Source organism: Pseudopipra pipra, chromosome 7, assembly GCF_036250125.1.
Source record: "Pseudopipra pipra isolate bDixPip1 chromosome 7, bDixPip1.hap1, whole genome shotgun sequence".
In the NCBI taxonomy this organism is placed as follows: domain Eukaryota; kingdom Metazoa; phylum Chordata; class Aves; order Passeriformes; family Pipridae; genus Pseudopipra; species Pseudopipra pipra.
Window position 1 is genome coordinate 33,330,123 of NC_087555.1, and position 26,028 is coordinate 33,356,150.

General features: G+C 41.6%; 3 protein-coding genes across 9 annotated transcripts in view; 1 reads left to right on the top strand and 2 right to left on the bottom strand.

Annotated features, from left to right (window-relative positions):
- The window catches only part of MAP3K19 (mitogen-activated protein kinase kinase kinase 19), a 13,448-nt gene extending 12,317 nt beyond the window's left edge, over nt 1-1,131 (bottom strand). For 2 of the 3 annotated variants that reach the window (XM_064661574.1, XM_064661571.1), the window contains exon 1: nt 1,019-1,131. The gene's annotated coding sequence lies outside the window, so the exon portion shown is untranslated. Of the gene's footprint in view, nt 1-141; nt 789-1,018 lie in introns of those variants that run through there. The other variant, XM_064661572.1, reaches the window with a different exon arrangement.
- RAB3GAP1 (RAB3 GTPase activating protein catalytic subunit 1) lies at nt 838-23,787 on the top strand. Of its 4 annotated transcripts, XM_064661590.1 has the most exons (25): nt 838-928; nt 1,044-1,099; nt 1,938-2,013; nt 3,270-3,402; nt 3,637-3,715; nt 4,375-4,494; nt 5,137-5,302; nt 6,037-6,136; nt 8,562-8,643; nt 9,183-9,251; nt 9,927-10,000; nt 10,717-10,809; nt 12,227-12,396; nt 12,691-12,789; nt 13,104-13,276; nt 14,273-14,327; nt 14,615-14,980; nt 16,048-16,185; nt 17,452-17,679; nt 18,154-18,250; nt 18,333-18,436; nt 18,546-18,661; nt 19,562-19,664; nt 21,181-21,201; nt 22,578-23,787. In XM_064661590.1, exons 1-25 carry the CDS (start codon nt 911-913, stop codon nt 22,812-22,814), a joined length of 2,973 nt encoding a protein of 990 aa, XP_064517660.1. In that variant the 5' UTR covers nt 838-910; the 3' UTR covers nt 22,815-23,787. The 4 variants fall into 4 exon arrangements, 3 of the variants coding, with proteins under 3 accessions (XP_064517660.1, XP_064517661.1, XP_064517662.1); XR_010432027.1 differs by lacking the exon at nt 21,181-21,201 and having other exon boundaries at nt 18,154-18,237; XM_064661591.1 differs by lacking the exon at nt 21,181-21,201 and having other exon boundaries at nt 839-928.
- An 883-nt stretch (nt 23,788-24,670) lies between these two features.
- ZRANB3 (zinc finger RANBP2-type containing 3) overlaps nt 24,671-26,028 on the bottom strand; it is a 43,183-nt gene continuing 41,825 nt past the window's right edge. For both annotated transcript variants that reach the window (XM_064661588.1, XM_064661589.1), the window contains exons 20-21: nt 25,588-25,719; nt 24,671-25,268 (exon numbers count right to left, since the gene is read on the bottom strand). In XM_064661588.1, coding sequence (XP_064517658.1) covers nt 25,170-25,268; nt 25,588-25,719 — 231 coding nt within the window. In that variant the 3' untranslated portion in view covers nt 24,671-25,169. The remainder of the gene's footprint in view (nt 25,269-25,587; nt 25,720-26,028) is intronic.

The following is a 26,028-nucleotide window of genomic DNA, read 5'->3' on the forward strand; positions in this document are numbered from 1 at the left end:
GCCGTTTAAGCTCTAATCACAGGGCAGCTCTCCCAGCACGCAAAACAAAACCCTGCTCCTCTCTTCTGTTTGTCTTTTTTTTTATGTTTTTAATACTTTATCTGTTCCTACATCATTTTAAGTTCGCATTCAGTCCCTCACCTCGACGCTCCCAGTTACTCTTGAGTATTTTTAATCTCGTTTCTGGCAGCCGTAAACAGAAGATTTAAAGGATATTTCCTCTTTTTTTAAGTAGCAGACTGTTAAGAGGGAAGAAAGGATAAAAAAGGTACGGTGGGGCTCAGGCTGAGCTGAAAGGGTGTTTGAGATGGTTTGCTGGATGCCAGAAGCACTTGGCCGCCGTCCCCCGGGACACGACTGCGGGGAGGCACAAGCGAGGGGGCGGCTTTGGACTAGGCGGGAGCAGGGACACGAGCCCTGGGGACAGCAGCCCCCGGCCGGCCGACCAAGGCTGTGTTACTGGTGCACCCGCGGGTACCCGGCACACCCGGCTGCCCCTGACGGAGCCGGAGGGTCTGTGGGAGCAGCTCCCGCCGCGGTGAGGCGACCACGACTGCGGACATCCCCTGACAGCGCCCATGAGGGGCTGAGCCAGCCAGGGAGGGGGGATGCGGGGAGGGGAGCCCGGGGCGTGGGGAGGCAGGAGCAGGGCTGGGAGGGAGCCCCGCCGGGAAGAGCTGTGAAGGGGAGCCGAGCTGTGTGGGAGCCCGGGCTAGACGGGCTGTGAGAAACACCCGGGCTGTGAAGGAGCCCGGGCTGGACAGGCTGTGACGGGGAGCCAGGACGGGCTGTGAAGGAGGCCGAGCTGCACAGGCTGTGAGAGGGAGCCGGGACGAGCTGTGAGGGGGAGCCGCCCTCCGCCGCTTTCCCGGCAGCCCCCGCGCCCGCGGCGGCCCGGCCGCGTCGCAAGATGGCGGCGGACAGCGAAGTGAGTGTTTGTCCTGCTCCTCCCCCTCCTCTCTCCCCCTCCCTGCCTGTCCCGCTCTCACCGGTCTCTCTCCTCGGTTTCCCCTCTCACCGCCTCTCCCGCTCTCTCCCCGCAGCCCGAGTCGGAGGTGTTTGAGATCACGGACTTCACCACCGCCTCCGAGTGGGAGAGGTAGGTGCCGCCGCCCCCTTCGCTCACCGCGGGGGTGACGCGGGGGCTCCGCCGTGCTCGGCCCGGCCGCTCCCGCCGGGAGGAGCCGGGACCCCCCGGCACGGCCGCTCTCGGCACCTGGGAGCACCCGGCGGCTCCCGGAGCCGCGTCCCGACTGTGCCACGTCCGGCTCAGGCCGCGCCCGAGGGTGGTGAAGACGCTCTAGTCGAGCTGTTTCTGAACTTAGTGAAAGGCCCAGTTTAACATCTGTTTGCAAGGAATTAAAATATACATTCAGAAGGCTTATACACTTTTTAACTAGCTGCCTGATTATTAAAATAGTCATCTGGTAGCTGAATCCTTTAAAAGTTAGCAGAACGATATACAAATCTAAAGGTGAATAATGCTCTTGCATTCTTAATGTTTTATTTTTTTTAAAACGCTTTTTATGTTTATCGTAAGAGACAGAGATATTAAGTGTAGCGTATAATTGTCTCAAATGTTTATTTATCTGTGAGCAGTGAAACAAGACCATATGTTAAATGTTATGTGCTGCAATATCAGAAAAAGAAAACGGTGAGATTCTTTATAAACACTCAAAAGATGATCATAGCAGTTGCTAAGAGTAACTATAATCTGAAATGTAAGCATAGGAGATCTGTTTTATTTGTACAAGGAAGCAATTGTTCTGGTTTTATTGTTTTACTTCTTGTTGTGGGGTTTTTTGTTAGTTGTTTGTTCTTTGGGTTTTTTAAAGGAGTTCCATAGTAGGACAACAAATTGCCTGATTTTGAGCAGATGAATTATAATACAAGTTCAGCGTTCGGTAAATATTAATGCCTTTTCCCCTCCCTAATAGATTTATTTCAAAAGTAGAAGAAGTATTGAATGACTGGAAACTTATTGGGGTTTCTTCAGGCAAACCTCTAGAAAAGGTCAGTTACAGCTTTTGAGTTTTCTTTTAGAATTTGAATTGCTAACTAGTCATTCACACATACATTTTATCTATTGCTGTTTTCTTAAGTGTGGCAGATAATGATTTTTATTAGGGAATGTCTCTTGTAAAAGTGCCAATTTGACAAACAGTTGCTGTAAATTTACTGATGGGCCGTCTGCCAAACAGGCTGTTTGTTGATAAAGCTGAATCTTCATATAGGACTTAGTGATTTTTTTTTTTTATTTTATTTTCAATTTGAATCTGGAAAAATGATGGAAGCTGCTGTAAATTCTTAAGGAATCTTTTCCCCCTGCCTTGTGCCTCTGTCACACCTCATGTACTTGTGGCTGAGGTTTGCACAGTGACTCAGAATGTTTCATAGATTGGAGAGATTTTTTTCAGAGTCTAATTGGAGCCTTTGTGGTGCTTTCTCAGTCCTGTAAAATGCAGAGGAAATTGCTAAGCTCTTCTGCATACCCGTGCAAACAAATTCAGCTGTTCCGGACGGAATGGCTGCTGTGTTTCCAGAGGAATTCAATAATTCTTGATTTTAGCCAGGGTACAGAGCATTCAGAATAAAAACTTCTGTTATCTAATGAACTAATTTTACACCTTAGCTGTGTGTGTGTTCCTACATGTCTTGTTTGCTAGACCAGACCTCTCCTAATACCCTTTACAGATCAGAGGGTTGTCCAAGTTGCTTTGTTTTAGCAGCAGCACAGAATTCTGTACAGTTATGCCGATTTTCTTAGAATCTCCTATGCTGTATTTATGCTTAAAAATGAATTATCCTTACAGAATTTTTGCAAATTAAAGATTAAAAAAAAAATTTGTTAGCGGAAGTGTATTCAAAGTAAATATCAAGGTAATATTTGCACAGATTGGTTTAGGTGTAGTCCCAGATGAGAAGCTTCTGTCTCTGGCAAAATTGAGGGTGCATATACTTAAGATATATAGTAACATATGAGAATATATTTCTGCCCCTTTATTGCCATATAATTCTGAAGATTTCTCAGGGAGATATCTGATCCTTGGAATGAACGTGATTATCAACAACATGGATTTTAGCATTCAACCACCTTTATAATGAAGTGCTTTGAGCATTGTTTTTTTTGAAATTAAATCATGCTTAGCTATTTATGAATAAATATTTGGCAATAGAAAACCATAAATAAACATTATTGATCACGTAGGTAATATACTAATGAATGTTAACCTAAATTTGTTGACAAAATAGTATATTTTTGTATGCAGGGTATATACACCACAGGGACATGGGAAGAGAAATCAGATGAAATTTCATTTGCGGACTTCAAATTCTCAGTTACCCACCATTATCTTGTACAAGAACCCAGTGACAAAGATGGGAAAGAAGAGCTGGCAGAAGGTACCTGCTAGTTCCCTCACGTACCTGTAAGGATATGACAAAAGGCAGTGTCAGAATGTGGAATTCACAGCGTGTTGATTTGTTTCTGAGTGAGATTTTGTGAGATCTGATGGGTGTGATCTAACATTTCTGCTTTTAGTATGCTTTGCATTCACACAATGCTAATCTAAGCAATTTGCAAGTGAGCTGGATGGATGCTGATGATCTTAGATATGGATTTTTTTTTTTTCACAGATGCCCTTCCGCTGCCAATGCAGGACTTGCTGTGCATGAACAACGACTTCCCCCCTCGAGCTCACTGCCTGGTGAGATGGTATGTACCCTGCCTCCTGTCTCTAATGCAAACCAGCACAGCAATTGAGAAATCTCTGATGCTGGCACAAGCACTTGTATATTTGTTTTTCAATTGAAAGTTAAAGCTTAAGGAAAATGATTCTTCGTACTGGACACAGGAAAGGCGTGCAAAAAAAGGCCTATCTTTACTTTTGTTTTTTGTCCCCAAAGACTTTTGTCTCAGTTTCATATATCAACCAAATTTTTATATATGTGGTATTTAGGTACATTCTTAAAAAGGGAAGCTGCAGCACCTTAAGAAACAGCAACTATGTTCTTAGTAATGCAAATCTTTAGCACATTATAACATTGTTCTAGAGATTGTTTTTGTGTATAAACGGTTACAGTTGTTGTTATTATAAAATAAAAAGCCTCAGGACTGATAGACCTGGAAGTCCTCACAATCAAACACTTCACAAGGTTTGAGTGTTGTTGAGCTCAGGTGGTTTGTGATTTCGGACTGTGCAGCACTCCCTGCCCACTCAGTTCTTGACCTCTCTGACAGAGGTACTCACATCAAATCAGATTCCACAGTCTGTTGGTGACAATTAGGTTATTCAGGTCACAGTGTTTCTAAAAATTCTTTTTCAGCTGGCTTGCTAAAGACCAGAAATGTGCTCTTTTTTTGTCTTTCTCAAGGTATGGCTTACGGGAGTTTGTGGTGATTGCTCCTGCTGCAAATAATGAGGCTGTTGTGAGTGAATCCAAGTGTAACCTTTTGCTGAGTTCCATTTCCATTGCGTTGGGGAACACTGGCTGGTAGGTGAAAACATTTCTTACCTTTTCACATGTCCAGGTAAAACTGTAGCATGCTGCATTTGTGAGGAAAAAGCGTTAAATTGTTAGCAAAATACATTCAGAGTTTGTTGGGTTTGCACTTTAATACCATTAGAGAAAGATTAAAAAATTTTCTGTGGAGATTTTAAAAAGATTGATTCAATGTGTTGTTTATATTCATTTTTGCTTAAAAACCTTAAATGCTTTCAGAAACTGCTAGAAGTTGTTGGAAAAATAATGTATAGAAAATATAGAAACAATAGAAAATATAATATAGAAACAGTAGAAAATATAACTTATGCGGGAGGATTTCATCCCGATGTGTGATAACAGTAACTTCTTGATCTTCCTCAGAAATTTTTTAGACTGAAAATTAGGTAACTGAAGTCATGGATATGGCTGTGACTGTGACATGACAATTTGTTAGGCATTCTCTTTGATGATGACATTGATAGCATTTTTCTTTGATTCCTTGTCAAGTGTTTTAAAGTGCGTTCCACTAGGAGAAAATACATTCCAAAGAATATGAAATGACGTTGAAATGATGCTAAAATGTTTAGCTAGTTTTAAAGACTACAAGACAGCATGACACCTTAAATAATCTGAAATATTCATGTTTTGCAGTCAGATACCACTGTTCGTGCAGATACACCAGAAGTGGCGCCGGATGTACGTCGGGGAATGTCAGGGCCCGGGAGTCCGGACTGACTTCGAGATGGTCCATCTGCGCAAGGTGCCCAGCCAGTACACTCACTTATCAGGGCTGCTGGAGATCTTCAAAACCAAGATTGTAAGTGCAGCTGAATGTATAAAACTGAGATTAGGGATAATTATTTTATTACCTGGATGCTTGTAGATTCACCAGTATCTGACCGTAAAGACTGATGGTTTGCGTTTGGTTCCCAGATGTTACCACCTTCACATTTAATTTTCACTGGGATGTGAAATAATGTGTCTGTTTTACAGTTTCCTTGTAACAACCCTCTTCCCCATGGCCCAAACAAACTCTATTTTGTTATTGGAAAGGAGAAGGGAGGGTTGGGGTGGGTTTTTATTTTGATACTTTGTAGCTCCCCAAGCTGAGAGGGAAGAACACCACTTTGGGATGTGAGGAGGCTGAGAGGGCTGCTTGTTTACAGAGTGGTCTGGCTGCCTGCAGCACTACACAACCAGTATTGGTAGTAAGCAATCTGAGCAAAACACTGAGGAGAAAAATCCTTAATGAAAACCTGATGCATTCTGGGTCAGAGTTACTTGAATTACCAGCTAAATGGAGCATACAAATGTCTCATGCATTTTATCTGTGATTGTTGTGTTTAGCAATGGCTTTACCAGTAATCACAGAATCATTACGGTTGGAAAAGACCTCCAGGTTCATCAAGTCCAACCTTCAAATACTTGGGATGTCGCAGTTCTGCTAAAATTAGCTCTAATACAAGCTATTGTGACTTATTTATGTCCAAGCCCTGGAGTGTTTGAGAGGATATACTCTTTCTATTGAATTTCTTCTCTGGTATTTTGAAGGGGTGCCCTCTAACACCACTGCCTCCCGTTAGCATGGCTATCCGGCTGACCTACGTGCTCCAGGACTGGCAGCAGTACTTCTGGCCTCAGCAGCCACCAGGTAGGAGATCCCTGTCCTCAGAATAATGTGTTTTAAGACAGTCAGTGCTCTTGGTGTATCTTGCCAGACGGACGAAAACGTTTTCTGTGTGAGTAGGAAAGGCTTCACTTTCAACCGAGTCCAGTCCCACTCCCTGTGCTGGGCTCGCAGGCTTAAAGCTCCTCTGAAATCAGGTCTGTGCCTCATGGCTGGGACAGGTGTTTTGGGTAGGGCTGTACCTAGAAACATGGGGGGTTTTTAGCATTTAGAGATGCAGTGATACTTCTAAAATGGTAGTATATATGTGAAGTGAAAAAGGTGACTGAATCTGTGGAGAACTCTGCCCTGAATTCCTTAGGGAAATGTTTAGATTCAGGTGCTAATACTTCATGGGAGTATTTGTCAATTATTTCTATAAAGTACCTTATTTTAATACCTCACTATCTATATTGACAATGGGAAAAGCAGAAAGTGTTATATGGACCTCACGTGAGGTAAAAGTTTGGATTTTTGTTGTTATTGTTTACAGAGTGTTGAATAAGCCAAGCAGTTGGTTTATATATTTTTTTTATTGCATGAACAATTTCTGGTCAAGTCTTTTATTGTAGTAGTCTTGTATGAGTGGAAAAGGGGAAAAGTAACATATAGTCTTGAATCTAAAGTACACGCACCAGACTTTATAAGTTTATGCCATAGCAATGCTGTTTAGGAAAAACAGAGGTAGTTGCTCACTTGGTACTCCCAAAGTGATCTCTCCTATTGTTGCTTGATAGTGACACTGTCTTCCTTGGGTATCAAGGATTTGTTTTTAACAGACCTATTTCTATATAGGTAGCATCAAAAAATAAATAATAAATTTCTCCTGGCTCAGAGGTAAACAAACCTATAGGAAGAAGGTAAATGTTAGTTCCTCCTTAACATAAATTTTATTAGTGATGTGGTGTTGTAGGTACAAGGTGGTGGAGCACTTAAAATGCCCAAGTTCTTTTCTTGACTTGGTAGTGGTTTTACATAACAAGGTTAAAGTATTTAGGGCAGCATTTAGAGAGAGGGAACTCTGTGTGGCCTTGGTCTGCTTATTTAATTGTTTGACTTTCCTTTGCTTAAAAAGAAAATACACTAATGAAAGGTATGTTTTGAAGAAGTCTGTAGTGAGGTTGATTCTGTGTGCTTTGTAGCTAAGGAATGTATGTTGAACATATGTTTAAGGAGAGTCCTGCTCTTTAGGGAGAGAAAATCGGTGCTGTTTTAAATTATAGTTTCCCTCTTTCAGTAAACCAAGGTTACCTAAAGAACTTGGGAAATGAATTCTACAGATTTTTTTATTCTTTTATTGTTTTTGCAGACACAGGAATCTATTCTCTGTGGTGTCTCTCTGCCTTGCTGTAGTTACTCACTGAGTCAGGATCCCTGGTTTGTGATGGATGAGTTGTACTACTTTGATCATATTTCTAGATTTGAGCTGTTGGAATAACTTCTCCTTTAGAGGGTTCTGGTTAAGGGAGCCAGTGTCAAAGTGTGTTGCAGAGACTGGAGACAGTCAGTATAATTTTTATTGCTGTTGCTATGTGCAGTTGTGGTTTTATGGTCACTGTGAAGAACTAGACCTGTAACTTACTACTGTCACTCAATTAGCTCTTCTCAAATAAAAGGAATTTAAATGTGCCTTTTATCTTCTCTGAAGAAGAAATTATGTAATTAAGTGATCCAAATACTTTATCTGTTCTAATACCTCACTTGTTTTGTATGTAAACAGTTTTCCAGATGCATTTAAAATGACAGATCAGATGCTGTAATAGCATTATTATAATGGCATTACAGTGCATTATTATCCATTCAAATTTCTGTTCAGTGAAGGCTGTCTGGTTTTGATTTATGTATTTGAAGAATATAACATGGGAAGTGTCTGAGGATGTTGGGAGGCATCTTTAAGTACATGGGATTACAAGGAATCTCCCAGGTAATTTGATTAAGTCCGTAGCTGTAGGAGACATAATCGTCTTTTCACAAAATTGTCAACATTTTAAAACTAGTTTTTTCACTCTGCAAGTTGCTCTTCTGGAGTCTTCCTTTTCTGCTTGGAGCTGATTTGCTGCCCAAATATTTTTATGGCATTTCTGTGTCTGTCTGTTCTTGTGTCAACACTGAATCTTTAAGTCTGTCTTTACAACTCTCATCTTTGCCTGTGTGAAGGGAATAGCCTTCCCTCAACATGAATTACGAGAATTTTATCTGTCTTTTTGAATGTCCTGTTGCATGATTACTTCCCAGTTTCTGTTGGAAGCAATTTGTGTGCTAGGATTGTGTTTTCAATGCTCAGTCACCCTGGTTGCTCAGCTGTTCTCTGGTCATCTACATGCTACAGTCTTTACTGTGAAATTAAGATGATATGTTGCTTCAAATATTCAACAAATTCCACATGGAAAATGTATTGACTTTTCTTCAGATATAGATGCCCTAGTTGGGGGAGAAGTTGGAGGCCTTGAATTTGGGAAGTTACCATTTGGTGCCTGTGAGGATCCTATTAGGTGAGCAACAGTTCAGAAAACTGTTTTATAACTTCCTTAATGGAGGGCTTATAGGTACATTATTTCAGATTTTAGCTTTGCCCACCTACCACTTAGGATGTCCCTAACAGATATTTAATTATTCCAGTACATCAAGAACATGGTTTAATAGCAAACGAGACCATTTGCAAAATTGTCTGATGATGTTCAGGGCTGAAGCTCTGCTCAAATGAAGTCTTGCACCATAAACTTCTGGAGTACTCTATTTATCTCTGAAATTATTATGTTGAAATATAACTTAACTGAAGATAAACCTTAAAAATTATGTGCCTTTGTTCAAGGGTTGGACTTGCTCTCATCCATGACATTTGTAGAAGACTTAAATTGAGCAGATCTGCAAACTGAGTTGTTCCAATGTGTCCCCTTCTGAATGCCCCATCACCCTCAGCAAATCCAGGAGTTGTTTGGATGTATTAGACAGTGTTCAGTGCTGTAGGCAGTTCAGGGAAGTTGAACACGTTCTGCCAGCACTGAAAGACTGAAATCTTGCTTTGTTTCAGTGAGCTCCATTTAGCTACTACCTGGCCCCACCTGGCAGAGGGCATAATTGTGGACAATGATGTGTATTCGTAAGTATTTTGTCTGAACTGTAAATATCCAGAAATGTACTTTATTTAACTACTGCATTTAGTGACATCTAAAACACTGTGTGTGGCTTTGTGTGTGAAAAAGAACCCCTTCTGAGGAGTGGTAAGGTCAGCTGATGGAACATCTCATTTGGGAAAACACCTTCTTTTTAAATGCATTACTGTGTGAGAAAATATTGTATTGTAATCTCAACAGAACACACACCTCTCTTTTTGAGCATATTCTCGTGTTAGACTTGAAAATTATTTCTTGGAAAAGATAATAATGGAGTGTGGAGAGCAAAAAGAATTCACTGATTGACATCCCTCTCCCAAAAACTGTCATCCAGGTTTTATTCTAGAGAGAAATAAACCATGTTGGGTTTCTTCCTTCTTTCTTATAATTAATGCAGAAATGAGTTTTCAACATTAATACACTTCAAAAGAAGACAATTTAGTTCTACTGAATTTTTCTTGTGTGTCATGTACCTACATGAGAACAGGGACTCTTGCTTGCATTTCAGAGTGTTTGTCATGTTCTCCTGTGTAATGTGGTGCATATTGTGGCTTCCATGGCCTCACTGACTATGACAATACATTTATTGACAATTTGATACTCATCTCTCGCAAACTTATGGTGACAACATGGCCCTTAGTTTGTTTTGGTTTGTTTTTAAGGGACCTGGATCCTATGCAAGCCCCACAATGGTCTGTGAGAGTCAGAAAAGCAGATAACCCTCAGTGTCTACTGGGTAAGACATCAGAATTTCCTGTCTTCCCTTAGGGCTTTTAAGCTACTGAGTTGTGAAGTCAGGGTTGAATTGATGACTACCTGATGACCTCTGTTTCCTCATTCCTCATATTTTTTTGAGTGGACAATATTTGGGGCTTCCTTTTCAAGAACACAAGCTTTGCAAAAACATGAGTTTCTGTTGTAGGTTACTCTGTGTCTGTGTACCATGAACTTCACTGCTGTTCTTATTTCATCACATTCCAGAGAACAAGAATTTTCTCTGTATGTTCTGTGAAAATTTAGATTTCCTGGAATCTTTCAATTTTATTAAGTGCCTTCTGCATATATCCATCTGCTTAGCTTGATCAGTCTGTTTGACAGGGAGGATTAATACATCTGAAGAACTGTACTCTCCTGTCTGTCCTTGCCTTTAAGCTTGTGGGGAAAAGGGCTTCAAAACTTTCAAAGTTTCATCTTGCTTTGGGTGAAGAAGTGGATTCAGCTGCAAGCAGAGCTGTGCTCTGGAGAGGTGGCTGATGCCTGCCTAGGTGTGCATTTTCCTAAGCTTTAATTATGATGTGGTTTAAAGATATTTGTGCTTCAGAACAAATTACCATGTTCTTTCAGATGAAAAGATAAAAATTACTGTCCTTTGGGCATAATTTTGAGAGTTGCCTTGTTGTTCAGTGAGATTTTTAACTGAGTAGTAACTGAGAGACTTTGTTTCTCTGCCAGGTGACTTCCTTACCGAATTCTTCAAGCTCTGCCGTCGGAAGGAGTCGACTGATGAGATCCTTGGGAGATCTGCATTTGAAGAGGAAGGAAAAGGTAAAACTAAAATCCTGTTGATTTGTGTTTCTTGTTTTTAATTGTTTCCTGTTATTTTACCTTCCCTATCCCCTTTTCTTAAGATTGATTGCTATTTATACTTACAACTCTCATGCATTTTCTGTAGTACTGGGGTTTTTCTGGCCAGTGCTACATGGTGAAATTTCTCAAGAATTCTAGGCAAGCTTAGCTCCCAAAGTCCCAGAGGACAATTACCTCTGTAATAGTTGTGTATGTGTCTTTTCACTGGAATAAAAAAGCTTAAAATTTGACTATAAATGTACAAGAGTTGGGTTTGAGCACACATCAAACACATTTGTCTGTGTTATGTCTTTTTGTTTTTTCCACTTTTTTTTTTCCTTTTTGATGTACTCTGTAGTACATGTTTAACAGCAAGTTTAAAAAACCTTTAATCTGTTTGAAAGGCTTTGCCATCATCCTCTCCATTTTAAGGAATTTTTAGGGGAAAAAAACCCAAAAAAAAAAAAACCCTCCCTAATTGTCTTAGCAGCAGGTCAAACTTTATCCCAGCTGTATAGATACTGACATCTTTTTGATGTCTCTGTCCCTTTCTTTTGCTTTTCTTGCTGTATGTAGTGAACATTCCCTTCCTTCCTGCTGCTTGTCACCTTTGCTTCCCTCCAAATATGGCTTATAATGTATTTTCTTTAGTTATACTTGATCTTAATTTTGAAGGAGCTCACCAGTCAGCTTAAAAAGGTTAAAAAGCCCCCTGAGTAGGGGGCTTGATCTAGTCTCTTTAGCTCTTCTTAGCTCAATTTTCTTGCAAGGTTTGCCAAGATGAGCATTTTCAGGCTGCTGGTAATTATTCACTTTAATTTATCTGCCCTCTCTATAACAATATTGATTCAATTTATTGTAAGAGACATTCTAAAGCTCACCAGCAGCAACTCTGGAAAAAAATCTTCTGATCTGAGAAGTTTATCTGGGGATTCTAAAACAGAATTATGCTTACACCGTGTAAGGTCAGGTATATAGTGATTAATACAGGATTTATTAAGGCTTATCTAAAGCTTTAGCATAGGCTTGAGCTGCCTTTGTTACCTACAGTGTATTCATTGGTATCATTTGTGAACAAGGTTTAAACATGGAGTCTTCAGCAGCCTTTTGTGATGCTCTGATAGTGACTGTCTGCAGACAGCTCAGTCTAGACTTTAGTTGGTAAATTAAATCCAGGGCAGTCTGTGACTCCTTTGTGACTTGTTCTGCTGTTTATATTTGCTGACAGTGAGTATCAGGATGGAACCTGGCAGCATAGAGTGTACCTCTGGTTAACAAGGGGCTAAAATTCAGTACAAGATAAAAAGGCTGGGTAAGACGGGTGAACTTGTAAAGAGAGATGGTCAAGTGTGTGTGGGTTTTGTTTTGTTCTAATTGCTTTTGTTTTATTTCGTAGAGGTTGCTGACATTACCCATGCCTTGTCCAAGCTCACAGAGCCAGCACCAGTCCCAATCCATAAACTATCAGTCACAAATATGGTTCACAGTGCAAGGAAAAAAATCCGCAAGCACAGAGGTGTGGACGAGTCACCTTTAAACAATGACGTGCTGAACACCATTCTGCTGGTAAGTGACTCGTGAAATTCAGGTAGAACATGCACTGATGCATTTGGTTTATAGTCCATAGCAGAGTTAAAGGTGTCTGATATCAGTTCCATTACTTCAGTTGCAATTATCAGCTTGAAACAGCCCGAGTTGTTACAAGTCTGTGCAATATAAGTGGACTGAAAACAAACTCTCAGCTCTGCCAACAGTTTTAGTTGTAGGGATTGCTGGTATGTAGCCAGCAGTACCTTTAGGGAGAAAGTGGGAAAAGCAGGAAAACCATACTGATGGATGGTTAATTTTTTTTTCTTTAAGTTCTTGTTTCCTGATGCTGCTGACAAACTTGCAGATGGATTTGAAAGCAGAGCCAACACTTCAGCAGGAAACAATCCTCCTCCAGAGAATGAAGATTATGTAAGTTTTACTGACTGGCACTCAGGAGAGAGAAAGCAGTTTTGACTCTGTTCATACAGACTTTGTGGTTGCCCTACATCTTGTAATAGGTAACTTTTGGAAAGAGGAACTTATCTTTGTGGAATCTCTAAGTAAAAGTAGTGATCATTTCTTTTTCCTTGTGATTTCTTTTTCTTCCAAAGACTGTAATTTTTGATATCTTATACTTACAGGCTTAAAATGTGGTTAGCCACTTGTACTGCTAAAGAGATTACATAGTTTGGGAAAAAATACCATTGTTCCTGTATTTCTTGCTTTCTTTGTTTCTTGCCTAGAATCTCTTCAGTCAGTTTAAATCTGCTCCCTCTGACAGTCTGACCTACAAATTAGCTTTGTGTCTTTGTATGATAAACTTCTACCATGGAGGAGTAAAAGGGGTGGCACATCTTTGGCAAGAGTTTGTGTTGGAAATGCGCTACAGATGGGAGAACAACTACCTCATTCCAGGGTAAGATTTGCTTTTGTTGTCATTCCTTTGTTGTAGGAAATGTTTTTTATTCCAGGAAGAGAGTCCACTGTGAATTTGAAACATACCGGTTTGGGTTTTTTAATTGCAAATCCTATCCTTTATTTTTATTACTCTACTTCCTTAGTGCAAGAAAGGGCAGGGAGTAGAAAAGCATCTGTGCCCTCCTTTGAAAACTTCAAGATGTCTGTGGAAGCTCAGCTTAGAGATCCCTCCACTGTGTGAATGAGGGTGGGTAAAAAAACTTAAAGGAATGCTTGGCTCCCAGTTCATCTATTAGAGAAATAATGAAGGAGCTGATACAGGGAGAAGCACCTTTGCTTTGTGGTGTAGTTTCAACCACTTTTTCTGAGGAAGCTGTTCCAAGTTCCTGCCTTTTCAGGTATTCCAACCCTTCCAGCCTTTGTCTGCTGCAGCAGAGCTTGTTGCAGACCTAATGAAGGGCTCTGTGAAGATGAGGTATCAATGCAGAGCAATAATATATCCTACTTTTGGGGTTGTGGTTTCTTGGTTTCTTGTGGTTGGTTTGTTTGGGTTTTTTTGTTAATGGGGTGAACTGGCCATTTATTCACTGATTTGTACTTTGAAATGGTTACACTACCAGATAAAACAGAATTAAAATACATAGCAACCACTCCAACTTATTGCAGTTTTAAAGCAAGTCAAAGATGCTTAATTTCTGTTTGTAAACAGTTACCCTTTTAACTTCCAAATGGAAAACTGGCCAGGAAATGCAGGGTGTCTCTCTCATACTAGTGTGAATGACCTCTGAGCTTCTAAAATGACCTCTAGGAAATAAATATAGTTTAAATTCTGGACTTGTCTCCTGAGACTACGGAATAGCTGTGTAGTTGAAATGGCGGGGGTGGGTTTGATGTGGGTATTTGCCCCTCTTTTAGATTTCATATGATTTAAGACCACATATGTGAAAGATTCAACTTTATAATTGATAATGGTTACACTTCTACCTTTTGTTAGATTAGCTAATGGCTCTCCAGATCTGAGATGTTGTTTACTGCATCAGAAACTACAGGTAAATATCCCAAATTTAAGAATGATTTTTCTCCTAAGGAAACTGTCAAAATTAAAGCAGTTATTAGCTAAATATATTGTTGTTGTAGATTTAGTTACGCTTGTATTTTTGGGTGTGGAATTCATTTGTTGGGAAAAATCTTTGTTATAGCAACAATTTCAATGGAGTTGTTATCTTTTAGAATTGTAAGATGTTTTCAGGGATTCTCCCAAGTTTTTCTGTATGACTGTTTCTGTAAGAGAAGTAATTACTAAACAATTATTTTTTTTGTTCCTTTAACTTGCTAGATGTTAAATTGTTGCATTGAAAGGAAGAAAGCAAGAGATGAGGGGAAAAGGGGGAGCCTGTCTGATCGTTCACCTGGGGCTTCTGGTGATGGTGCAAAAGGAGCAGAGCACTCTGCAGATAACCCTGATAAGGAAAAGGAATTTGGCAAGTCTTGGGAATCATGGAGTGACAGTGAAGATGAATTTTTTGAATGTCTGAGTGACACAGAAGACCTCAAAGGAAATGGACAGGAAAATGGAAAGAAAGGAGGAGCAAAAGAAGGCAGCAAAGAGCCTGTGAACTTAAAACCAGAAGGTCGTCTGCATCCACACGGGAAGCTGATGCTGCTGCATCCTGGAGAGCCTCTCTACGTTCCAATAACACAGGTCAGGGAACAAGAGCTGAGCCAGATGTGCAGCACAGCTCTCACACAACAGGGCTCCTACCTGGGATTGTGAAACTGGGTATATTTGCAGGTTACAACCTTATCTGTTGTGAAAATCCTGAGTGTTTTTCATTTTTAAAACTCGATGAGGCCGTTAAGCTGAAATCTCACGTGCTCCTTGTTTTATTTGAGAGTGAGTCTCCTTACCAAATTTCACTCCAAACAAGTTTTTTAAATAAGAATTAAGCTGTCTTGCCTAACTTAAATTTGGGGTTTTTTAATTACTAGTTCCTGAGGCATCTTCCATCCCCTCCTTACTTTCTTTCCTGCCACCATGGAGATTTCTAGCTGACTGAGCAGAATAAGGATCAATTTTGCCGCTATGTTTTTTTTCTTTTCTTTTCTTCTTTAATTTCTCTGCTCATATCTAAAAGACCAGAGTCATCAGTTTTGATGCAGGTTCTCTACAGCAGGTTTATCAGCAAACAATTAGAAATGTTCCCTGATATCCCCAGGCTTTCCTGCAGGGTGGCTGGGGACGAAATAGGCAGCAGTGGTGCCACAGGAAGCAGTTTGCAACCAGCCATGCATGAAAAGTACAGTGGTTTTCTTTCTCTTGAGAGAAATTATTTTTAATTAATGTTGCTTTGCTTGAGTAAAACATATGAGCAGAGTATAGTCAGGCAAACTGTTCAATTAATTATGTGGTGATACTATCAAAGGCAAAAATTCTGTGTTGCTTTTAGGTCAATTTTAATCCATCTAAACAAAACAGTGTTAGTCAAACACTTGCCAGAGTGCATTTAGATTTTGGTGTTTTAACAATATATCCTTATACCATTCCTTCATTCTGAAGTTATTTCGTGTTTAGGTTCTCTTTGTTAGTGTCACATTCACACGCACAGCTTGGCTGAACAGTTTAAACAGTAGAAAGTTCTGATTATTTCCCTTGAGTACAAATGAAGCAGAATGGACTTCTGGTGATAGGGAGCTTTTTCCTTCTCCTTCCTTGGGAAGGGCTGAGCTGAGGAGAGGCTGTTTGTAACCCTGTCTTTTTGCATGTTGCAGGAACCAGCACCCATGACTGAGGATTTGCTGGAGGAGCAGTCTGAGGTGCTGGCAAAGCTGGGAACCTCAGCAGAAGGTGCTCACCTCCGGGCACGGATGCAGAGTGCCTGTCTGCTCTCAGACATGGAGTCTTTTAAGGTACTGCTGCTTGGAGAATTCTGTGAGACTGCTTTCCTCTCCTTAATTAAACTGTCCCTCTTGCTTACGTTGAACAATTTTGAAGGGTTTTCTGACAAGTTTCTTTTTTTCTCCACAAAACAGTTTCAAAATAATTTCAAGCTGAAAACAAAACCCTACTGCTAAAACTCTTGGAACACATCAGAATCTGTGACAGTGTAACGTCCCAGAAAATTTGCACAATGTCTGTGAGAAGGGAAAAAACACAGACAACATACAGTTGATAAATTGGGAATTAAAGCAGTTGTTCATCAGATTGGGACTGGACTAGCTGTGGTTTTGGGCAATTTGTCCCAAAAAAAATTTCTTGTCTGAGCTCTGCAGAGGGAGCTAAGAGCACATACACTGCTGTCATCAGAGGAGCTGAAAGCTGAAAGGATTAGAGATTTTGTAATGAAATAGCTATATATGTATTTTAATTATTGCAATGTTCATAATAAAAGCATACAGATGTACTGTAGAGTATGTATAACATATCAACATCAGTTATTAGCAGTGAGTCATGGCATATTAGGTAAATGTAGAAGTTTTATTTCTGTGGTCCAAATGATCTGAAAACTCAAAAATATAGAACCATAATTTGAAGCACAAGTGCACTCTTGATTGGTACATTGAATAGTGAACTGAGTTTCCCTTTATGTTCTGGATATGGATGTATTTATTAGTGTTGACATTGCATCTATGAAAAATGAAGCTATTTTTGTTTGGGGCAGATTTTTTTTTAATTTCCTTTGTAAAAGAGGAAGAAAAGGTGAATTTTTTCACTGGAGTGTTAAAAGCTGGAAAGTCAGTGCTGAAAGCATATTTATGCAGCCAGTGATTCTTTTAGGCTTGGGCTGTTTTCCTCCAGGTCTTTTATGGTATAAGCTTATACATAAAGGAATTTGTGAAAATTCCAATTTATTGCATGTATCAGGTACCAGGTGGAAGTTTAACTGAACAGTGTAATTTTTGAGCTGATGAATGTACATTTTGTGGGTGATAAGAAAGGATTTTTTTGTTGTTGATGATGTGGGTTTTACCCTTTGCCATTGTCTTGGTTAATGCTTTATTCCCTCACCCTCCCAGGTCTCTGTCCTATGGTCCAGTTTGGTGCCTGTGGACAGAATTCCCCGAGTGTTTTCTCCTCTGCTATGGTCTACCCACTAAACCACATCGTGTTTCCTACCCAGGCTGTCATTGTTACAGGATTTTCAGGAATGAATTTTCTCTGCTCTCCTCACTCAGGCAGCGAATCCCGGCTGTTGCCTGGAGGACTTTGTGAGGTGGTACTCCCCTCGGGATTACATCGAGGAGGAGGTGGTGGATGAGAAGGGGAATAAAATCATCAAGGGTGAGCTGAGTGCCCGGATGAAGATTCCCAGCAACATGTGGGTGGAGGCCTGGGAGACGGCGAAGCCCATCCCAGCACGGAGGCAGAAGAGACTCTTCGATGACACCAGGGAGGCAGAGAAGGTGAGAGCTCAGTGCTGGTGACATCTGACCTGTAATGCTACAGGTAATGCCCTTCCTCCTTCCTCCTGCAACATTGAAACACGGACTGGTCCTCGCACTATGTCCTTGGAGTTACTGAACTGCTCTGTGCCTGGCTGAGGGTTAGTTGGAAATTCCTGCTGCCCTACAACAGTGTGAAGTACCTAAAGTAATGAGTGTGTGAAACATGACTCCACAGACTGTGTTACTGAGGTGGTACTTTGAATTATTAGTAAATAAACCAGATTTTTACCTGCACGTATGTGTTAGGAACACTTTAGTTTCCTAACACATAATTATTTTAGTTTCATTCTAACCTGTTGGGACTGTATTGATGTAAAACTGCCTACCAAGTCCTGTCTTACAGAAGTGTTCCATTCTTTCCTCTTTCCTAGCTAACCTTATCTTTGGGAAGTAGTTTTGATCACTAATATATTAAGTTTTCTAATGTTGTAGGTGCTTCATTACCTTGCAGTTCAGAAACCAGCTGACCTTGCAAGGCACCTCCTGCCTTGCATCATCCATGCAGCTGTACTCAAGGTAAAGGATGAAGGTAAATAGTGTTTAATAAATTAAGATATTTTGGGGTGAGCAGTGATGCAATAATTACAATTTTGGTTCTTTCCTTCTAACAGAAGCACTAGAAGATATCTCTTCAGTCAAGAAGATAATCAAGCAGATAATATCTCATTCCAGCAAAGTACTGCGGTTCCCCAATCCAGAGGACAAGAAGTTGGAAGTAAGGCTTTTGTACTGGCTGGGGCTGAAAACCTGATAGACTTTTGCACTGTTCATGGGAGTGCTGAAACCCCATGTTTTTAATTTTCACTTTTATCCAACTCTTGCAGGAGATCATCGCTCAGATTATGAGTGTGGAAGCGATCATTGCCAGGGCAAGGTCTCTGAAAGCAAAATTTGGTGTAGAGAAGTGTGAAAATGAGGAGGAGAAAGAAGATCTACAAAGGTGACTGATGATGTTCTTTTGTTTTTCCTCTGATGCCCTGTTTTTGTACTTTCAAAATTTAGGACAGATGGATACAGAAATACTAAGGAATCATATTTAGGTGTCCCTGTCCTGAGATTATGGATGTTGTGTAGATACCCTAAATGCTCCTCTGAATGAGCAGCTCTTTGAAAACATGTGATACAGGTTATTTTGCTGGAGTTTGGTTTTATCTTGATAGTACTGGGAATTTTGTCTGCTTTTTGTGTATGTAAAAGGTGTATTTGATGAATTCTGTCACAACAGAGGTAAAAGTAGGACTAGAAATTTAGTATTTCCTGTAAATATTGTGGAATGAAATACTCCCCTCCAAAGTTATATTTTCTTGTTCTTGTCTCCTTACTGATGTGAAACCAGTCACTGAGGAGCTGTGAATAGGAAGTGACAAGGCAGTTTCCTTGCATCACTGCCTGCTGGCAGATTATTTACTTAGCACTCAAGATGACTAATAAGTCATGTTGAAAAAATCCACATTAGCTTGTTGCTGCTGTGCTGGAAGGAAGAGATGATGTTTTTGTAGGATGCGTTGGGGGTTCAGGGGTGTGATGTGTGACCAAAGCATTATCTTTGTGCTCAAAAATATCCATCCCATGGTGTGTGGCCAACACCATGAAGGCTTTTTGTGTTGAATTAACACCTCTGCATCAGGAGCCTGAGTTCCATTCTTAGATAACTGAGAGGAGATTTTTTCCTCAGACTTTCAGAATGGAGAACTGAGAGTAGCTGCCAGATCTCTCTCTGTGCAAATGATGCTCAGTGGAGGCCTCTTGCCAGGAAACAGCTCTGGGGTTTGGATTAGCAAACCGGATACAGCCACGGATTAAACATTCCCTTTTCCTTTGCAATGATTTGTTCCACCAGATTTGTAAACTGTCTCCTGGAGCAGCCAGAGGTGTCAGTTGTGGGTGCAGGAAGAGGACCTGCTGGCAGCATCATTCACAAGCTGTTTGTGAATGCTCAGAGGGTAAGAGGGAGCTCTGGGTTGCTTTGCAGACACTTGTGATTTAAGCAGAACGAAGCAATGACTTATCATATGATGCCAGTGTATTTTGTCTGCATACGTGCATGTGTTGTCATAAATGTGCTTGAGGTGTTTTTTGTGATGTTCAACATGATTTTGGCAATAACAGAACCTTGCAAGACAAAGGAAGAGTCAGTGATCTGGGATGTTAAACAATTGAAGCCAGCTGGGTAGACAGAGGTGTCATTAATGGCTGATGTACTTCAAATGGTAACCAGTAATGCTGTTATGGCACAGATTTCTGTCTCAGCAAGAACAATCAAGTGTTGATTGTTTCACATAGGAATGTAGAGAAACAGGTCAAAAAATTAAATATTTTAGAAGGAGTAACTTTTTAGAATGGGGATACTTGGGATATACTTGGAATACTCAAGACTTCTTCTGTGGAAAGTGGCATGCTGATGAAGTGTCAGCTCTTTTTCAGTAGGACTCTACATTTAGTTACTTATTGCCAGTGTTGCATCTGTTTTCTGGAGCCCCTTCTCTTGCTGATATTGATGCAAATATTGCCTTTTTATCTGAAGCAGTGTTTGTAATAATAAGCCTTAAAGTATTGATTTCCAAACCTCATGGACTGCAGTCACCCTTCAGTTTCTTTCAGAATTATACCTGCTCATAGCATCAAGTTTTCTAACTAAAATTTAACTACAGTGGTAATAGCAAGGTAGCACAGTATTGCAGACATCTTAGAGCCTGAAATTCCATTTGGGAATAATTGCTGGGAAAACACTGTGATTGGGTGTTAAACACTTCTAAGGTATGGATGATTTTGTAATAAACTGTATTTTGCAACACAGCATAAAAAGGACCATTCTGAAAACAGACTGTGGTTAGTGTGAGGGATGAAAATCAGAGCATTTATTTTATCCTTCCAGTCTCTAGGGAAGATCTAGTTTGAAATCTCAGCATACCAACCAGCCTGACTTACAGCCCCTCCTGTAAAGCCCAAGGCTGTGCCCTGTCAGTGCCTGCACACGTGTGCACTTGCCTCTAACACTGAGGCAGGGTTTGCAAAGCTGAGTAGGTTTTGAGGTTAGTGTTTGATAAAGATATGTGCACATTTCTAGGGCTTTGTTTCTTTTGAAACACCAGTAACTAAAGTAGGGTTACAGATACTTCCCCCAGTAGCTGGTCACTGTTAATTAGGATGTCTTAGGGCAACAGGAGCCCCCTTTGTGTTTGATCTCCCATGAGTTATTTGGGTAGAGAGCTGTTTGGTAAATAGAAGTTGAATGAATTCCTTGTTCATTACCTTTTGATCCTGGATTCCTCTCTGAGTTTTGTTTAATGTGTATGTTCTCAAATTTTCTCAGGAAAATTCTGATAGCCAGTGCATGCTCTTGGAAGTAGAGTGCATGATGTCTCTTAAACCTACAGTCTCCTAACCTCTTGTAAGTCATCTCTGACTTGCCTTTGTTTCTGTCTTTCATCACTGGTTCTTTTCTCATCCCTTTCCAAGCTGACTGAATCTTCTGATGAGGTAACCAACTTTGTCCCTCCTTTCCCACTCATCTTCCCAAGCTGCATAGAGTTGAACCTTCTGGTAGAGATAGTACAGCAGCTAGATTTAGTTTGTACTGTTGTTCACATATTAAGCACAAAAATAACTTTGTGTTTCCAGAATGGTTTTTCTGCATTCACAGACTTTATTTCTAGAGCATAATAACAGGTAGTGAAAAGAGAGTGAAATCTTCAATAATAAAAACCCAAACCAAACCAAAACACCCCCCCCCAAAAACGGCAAAACAACCAAAACCCCTCCCAAAACAAACAAACAAAAAACCCAAACAAAAAAAGTGTTTATTCAAGTGAATATTGATGTTTTCTGATGCTGAAATATGTGGCCATTCTTTATATTCTCTGTTGCCATCACTAATTGTTTGTTGAGCAGACAGATGTTTTGGGGGGATTGACAGTCCCTGGATTTTGCATTCTTGATACCAGGATTTACTGTAACTATGGAATATTTCAGACAGTGATATCTAGGGAAGAACTGGGGTAATTCCATAAAGTGTAGCACAGGGACCATCCTCTGGTTTGCTGGAGCTGTTTTTGTGGGAACAAGTGGTGCTTGTCCATGGTGAATTCTGTGGCACAAACTGCAGAGGCAAGTGGTGCCAGGCTCCCCCAGCTCCTGGGAGTGAGTGTGGGTGAGGGTGGGGAGCAGAGGGGTGGATCAGAGGGACGGTGAGGGTCATCCAGAGGGTTCTGCCACACCTCAGTGACAGTGCCAAGCTGAAGCTGTGCCTGCTGAAATTGGGCAGGACCCTCTTGGGGTACTGGTGGGGGTGTGTGTATCCAGAGGTATATGTGATTAGGGAATGTTTACTGGGCAGGCCAGCCCTTGTTCCAGTGTCCAGGGTCAGTGTTGCTGTTCGCTGCCCGAGGCAATGAGCACCGGCAGAGGTGGTGTAGATCCTCCCTTGCTCTGCACTGCACTCCCAGCATGAACAGTGCCCACCACAGCCCTGTGTGTCTGAAGAGGCAGGTGACTGTCAGGACTGCAGTAGTGGCATGGATGATTTTGGAGAGGAGGCTGGCCTGCCCTCCACAGGGAGCCGAGGAGAGAGCCCTGCCTGAGGAGGGGCCGTTTCCACTGCTCACAACCCTCACTCACACCGCCGGAACATCAGGAGCTTAATCCGGGCTGAGCTTCACCACCCACACGTGCAGGTTCTTCCATCTGGTTACGTGCGCTTTGTTTCTCGGCATCCCATTAGCGCCCCGCTCTGCGTGCACGTAAAGCCTCCTGACGTGTTGCCATTTCTGATCTTCCTCTGCCTCTCTTCAGAAATATTCTGTGAGTCCCGTTGGGCAGCAGCCGTGCCTGTCACTGTGCCTGTGCTCTCTCCCAAGGTTTCGGCGGTGCCGCCGCTGGAGGAGGAGCTGCGGCGCTCGGGCAGTGCGGAGGAGCGCAGGCAGGGGGTGCAGTCGGAGTTCCCTCCGCCCACGGGCCGGGAGGTGATCCTGCGCTCGGCCGTGCCCCGGCCCGCGCCCTACTCCAAGGCGCTGCCGCAGCGCATGTACAGCGTCCTCACCAGGGAGGATTTCCGCCTGGCGGGGGCCTTCTCCGCCGACACCACCTTCTTCTGAGCCACCGGCCCCCACCATCGTCCGTGTCCTCACAGCAGCGCGGGGCTCACGTCCCGCGGGAAGGGAAGGAATGCTGCGGATGGACTGACTGTGCTGAGGAGACACCGCGGGCACCATTCCCAAGGACTGGCGTTGGCAGCCTTGAGGGATGTCTGCAGCAACTCACCTTGGAGGTTTGGAACGGCTTCACGAGTAGTTTCAGTCAGATCTTCGGGAAAGAAAATGTAGCAACCTCCTTTCTGCCCAAAGGGAGCATCTTTTCTTTTCTTTGCATTAGCTTGGTTAATTATGGACGTGAATGGGCTGTGTGCAAATATTGATGTTGAAATTCCTACAGAATGTGCTGCTCTACACTTCTGGATCAAACTTTATCAAGTGACATTAGTCTAACTAAATTGACATATAAACATAAGTAATTTATATTTATTGCTAATCATAATTACAGAGCCCAGTATGTTTTGGTTAATCACTAAATTTCAAGTACTTCTAAAATATTCTTATTTTTATTTAAAGTATACAGTACACTCTAGTTCATGCCAAGCCCTCCTGGCATTGCAGTCATTGTCCAAAAAGATCTTGTCCCTTCTCCCAAATAGAAAAAATGACATTTGGGGCTAGAACTGGACAGTGAGCCTGAGAGCTGGCACTGATGGTTTGGGGTACTTTATCCCCTTCCCTGGTGCAAGGGCCAAAGCTGTGTGAAATGACAGCTGCAGAGGTGTTTCACTGTGAGCAACTTGCTGGTATTTCCAGAGGCTGTTTGCCTGCCCCGTGTCTTTGCTGTGAGGATGGAACATTCTGTCACCCCACTGGTACCATCAGACACCGACGTGTTCGTGCCAATGTTGCTTCACAGTGACCTTCATGTGTTTAATGAGAATCAGCAAAAAATCAGCACCACTTTACACAATGAAATGTACAAACAGCTACAGTATTGTGGACATTACTCAATAAATACGAATTTATTATTGGCTCTCAGTATTCCCGTGCTTTTCCATTCCCTCCTTGCATGATCTGACCCAGGAAGGACATTGTTTATGGCTGTAACTACATGATGTGTAGAGAGTTGAGTTCTGCTGACAGTAGGGTCCCAGGTATTGCCCTAAAGCTCCTTGGAGGGGACAGGGGTCAGGGTGTTTTCTTCAGATAAAGCTCTAGCAAGTAGAAATGCATTTTTCAGGATGAAGAATTAATTTTCTTCAAGGAAAGTATTGTCATGGAATTTGTTCTCTAGATTGTTTGTGTGAGAGAAATTCCTCTGGCCAAGGGGTAAGTAAGACAAAGACCAATGTAGCTGCTGTTTAAATGGGTAGCTTCTTTAAAAGAAAGTGCACTGGGCTAATTACTGATTAAGTAAATTTTAACTTAAGTGTCTTCCCTGATACTCTTGGTCTCCTCCTCTCTAATGAAATTTTACACTGCAGTGTGGGCTCTTGTAAAGGCTGTATAAACTTAAAAATCCCTCACACTTAGTTCCCAGGCTATTCTTACTTGGTCCTTTAAACTGCTGGAGAGATGATTCCTTTATTATACTCAGGCACCACAAACATCATCCAACATTTTTTTCAGGCTGTTACCTAAAGGTATCTTTATTACCTGAAAGCATCTTTGCTGGAAATGTCCAGTGAGTTTGGCTCTACAGAAAATGGTGCAGTTATGCAACTACCTTGTCTTAAACATTCTTTTTCTCAGTAAAAGATTTATAACTTCTAAGAATTTTTCTGAGCAGGATAACTTTACAGCTTATTTTAACTAGATGTAGTTGAAATTTCAGCCACGTCCTTCCTGGAGATGTGCTTTATGAGCTTACAACTGCCTTCCAGCATTCAAGGGGTGAGGAGAGACAGCGAAAAAAATCACCACGAGAAAGAACTGTATTTATTTAAAGTAACAGTAAAGAAAGCCAGGTAAGCAGTCCAAAGGAACCAGCAATCTTGTTAAGGAAAATGTGACGGTAGCATTTCCCAGAAACTACCTTTGATGACATAATTGGTAATATCTAGTGTTCCTTATCATAAATAAAATTTTAATACAAGCTGGTTTAAGTAAAAACAGAATTCAACTGCCATCAGTTCTAAATGCCAGAGTCCTGTAAGTCAGGCTCAGTGCAGTAAGGTTCCATGCAGAAATTTAGCTTTAAACCACAGGGTCATAAAAACATGACCATAATCAAGTACCTTGGATGCTCTCTGACTATCAGTGTTACAAACGATTCCTTGGTTTTAATTCCATATTTTCTCCTCTCTACCAGCAGCATTGATGGGCGACAGAGATTCCTGTTAAATCAGCACATGAGGAAAACTATATAACTGTATTGGATTTAGTGTTACATTATACCTGAAGGGATTTTGCATTTTACATTTTCACAAAAAACTTGGTGATGTCACAGCCGTACTTTGTAGCCAAAGACCTTCTCTTCAGTTGGCTTCTTTCCTTGGCCTGCTTGGCAGTTCTCTGCAAAAGAGAGACACGGGTCTGTTCAGTGAGTGTTGAGACTTGGCAACTCTGCCCAGGGACAGCATTAGCCCACAGTTGAACTCCAGTCTGATTTTGCAGTACACAGCATAATAAAATGCAGATATTTATTAAGGTGGCATTTTCCCAAATCCTGAGAAAACTGTCATAATAGTTTAATGCTGCATTTCCACCTTTGCTGTGTGGGAGGGGGAGGCTGAGGGCACAGGGGTTCTGCACGGCTGAGGAGAAGCCTGACTTCAGGCTCCTGCTGCTTTTCCAGGGGAGAGGGCCAGGATTCCTGGCCCCAGACACTGACCTCCCTGTGGCAGGCTGTGCACAGAGTCTGCAGGTTGTCCAGGGAGCACTGTCCTCCTCCGCTGTACACGGGCTGGATGTGATCCACCTGCCAGAACTGCCCCTCCGTGGGGCTCCGGATCATCTCGTTCAGCTGCAGCAAACACAGGACAGGGCACGGGATGTGTGAGACACTCCTCCTGAGCTACATGTGCACGCTACCATCAGAACAAGGACATTCAGGGGAGCAGCTATTTATAGTTCTCATCAGGATAAACAAAGGCAGCCTTAGCATTTTTTAGCTACTCCCACCGGCCAAGCAAAGAAGTGTAAGCAGTTGGCATGTTTTCGCCCAGCCTGAACTGTACAACCAGCCCTGGTATTTACATTCACCCCTACAGAGTCAGAGCTTTGATGCCTGTGCCTTTTAGAGATGAAAAATCTGTTAAAAGACAGTGGGATA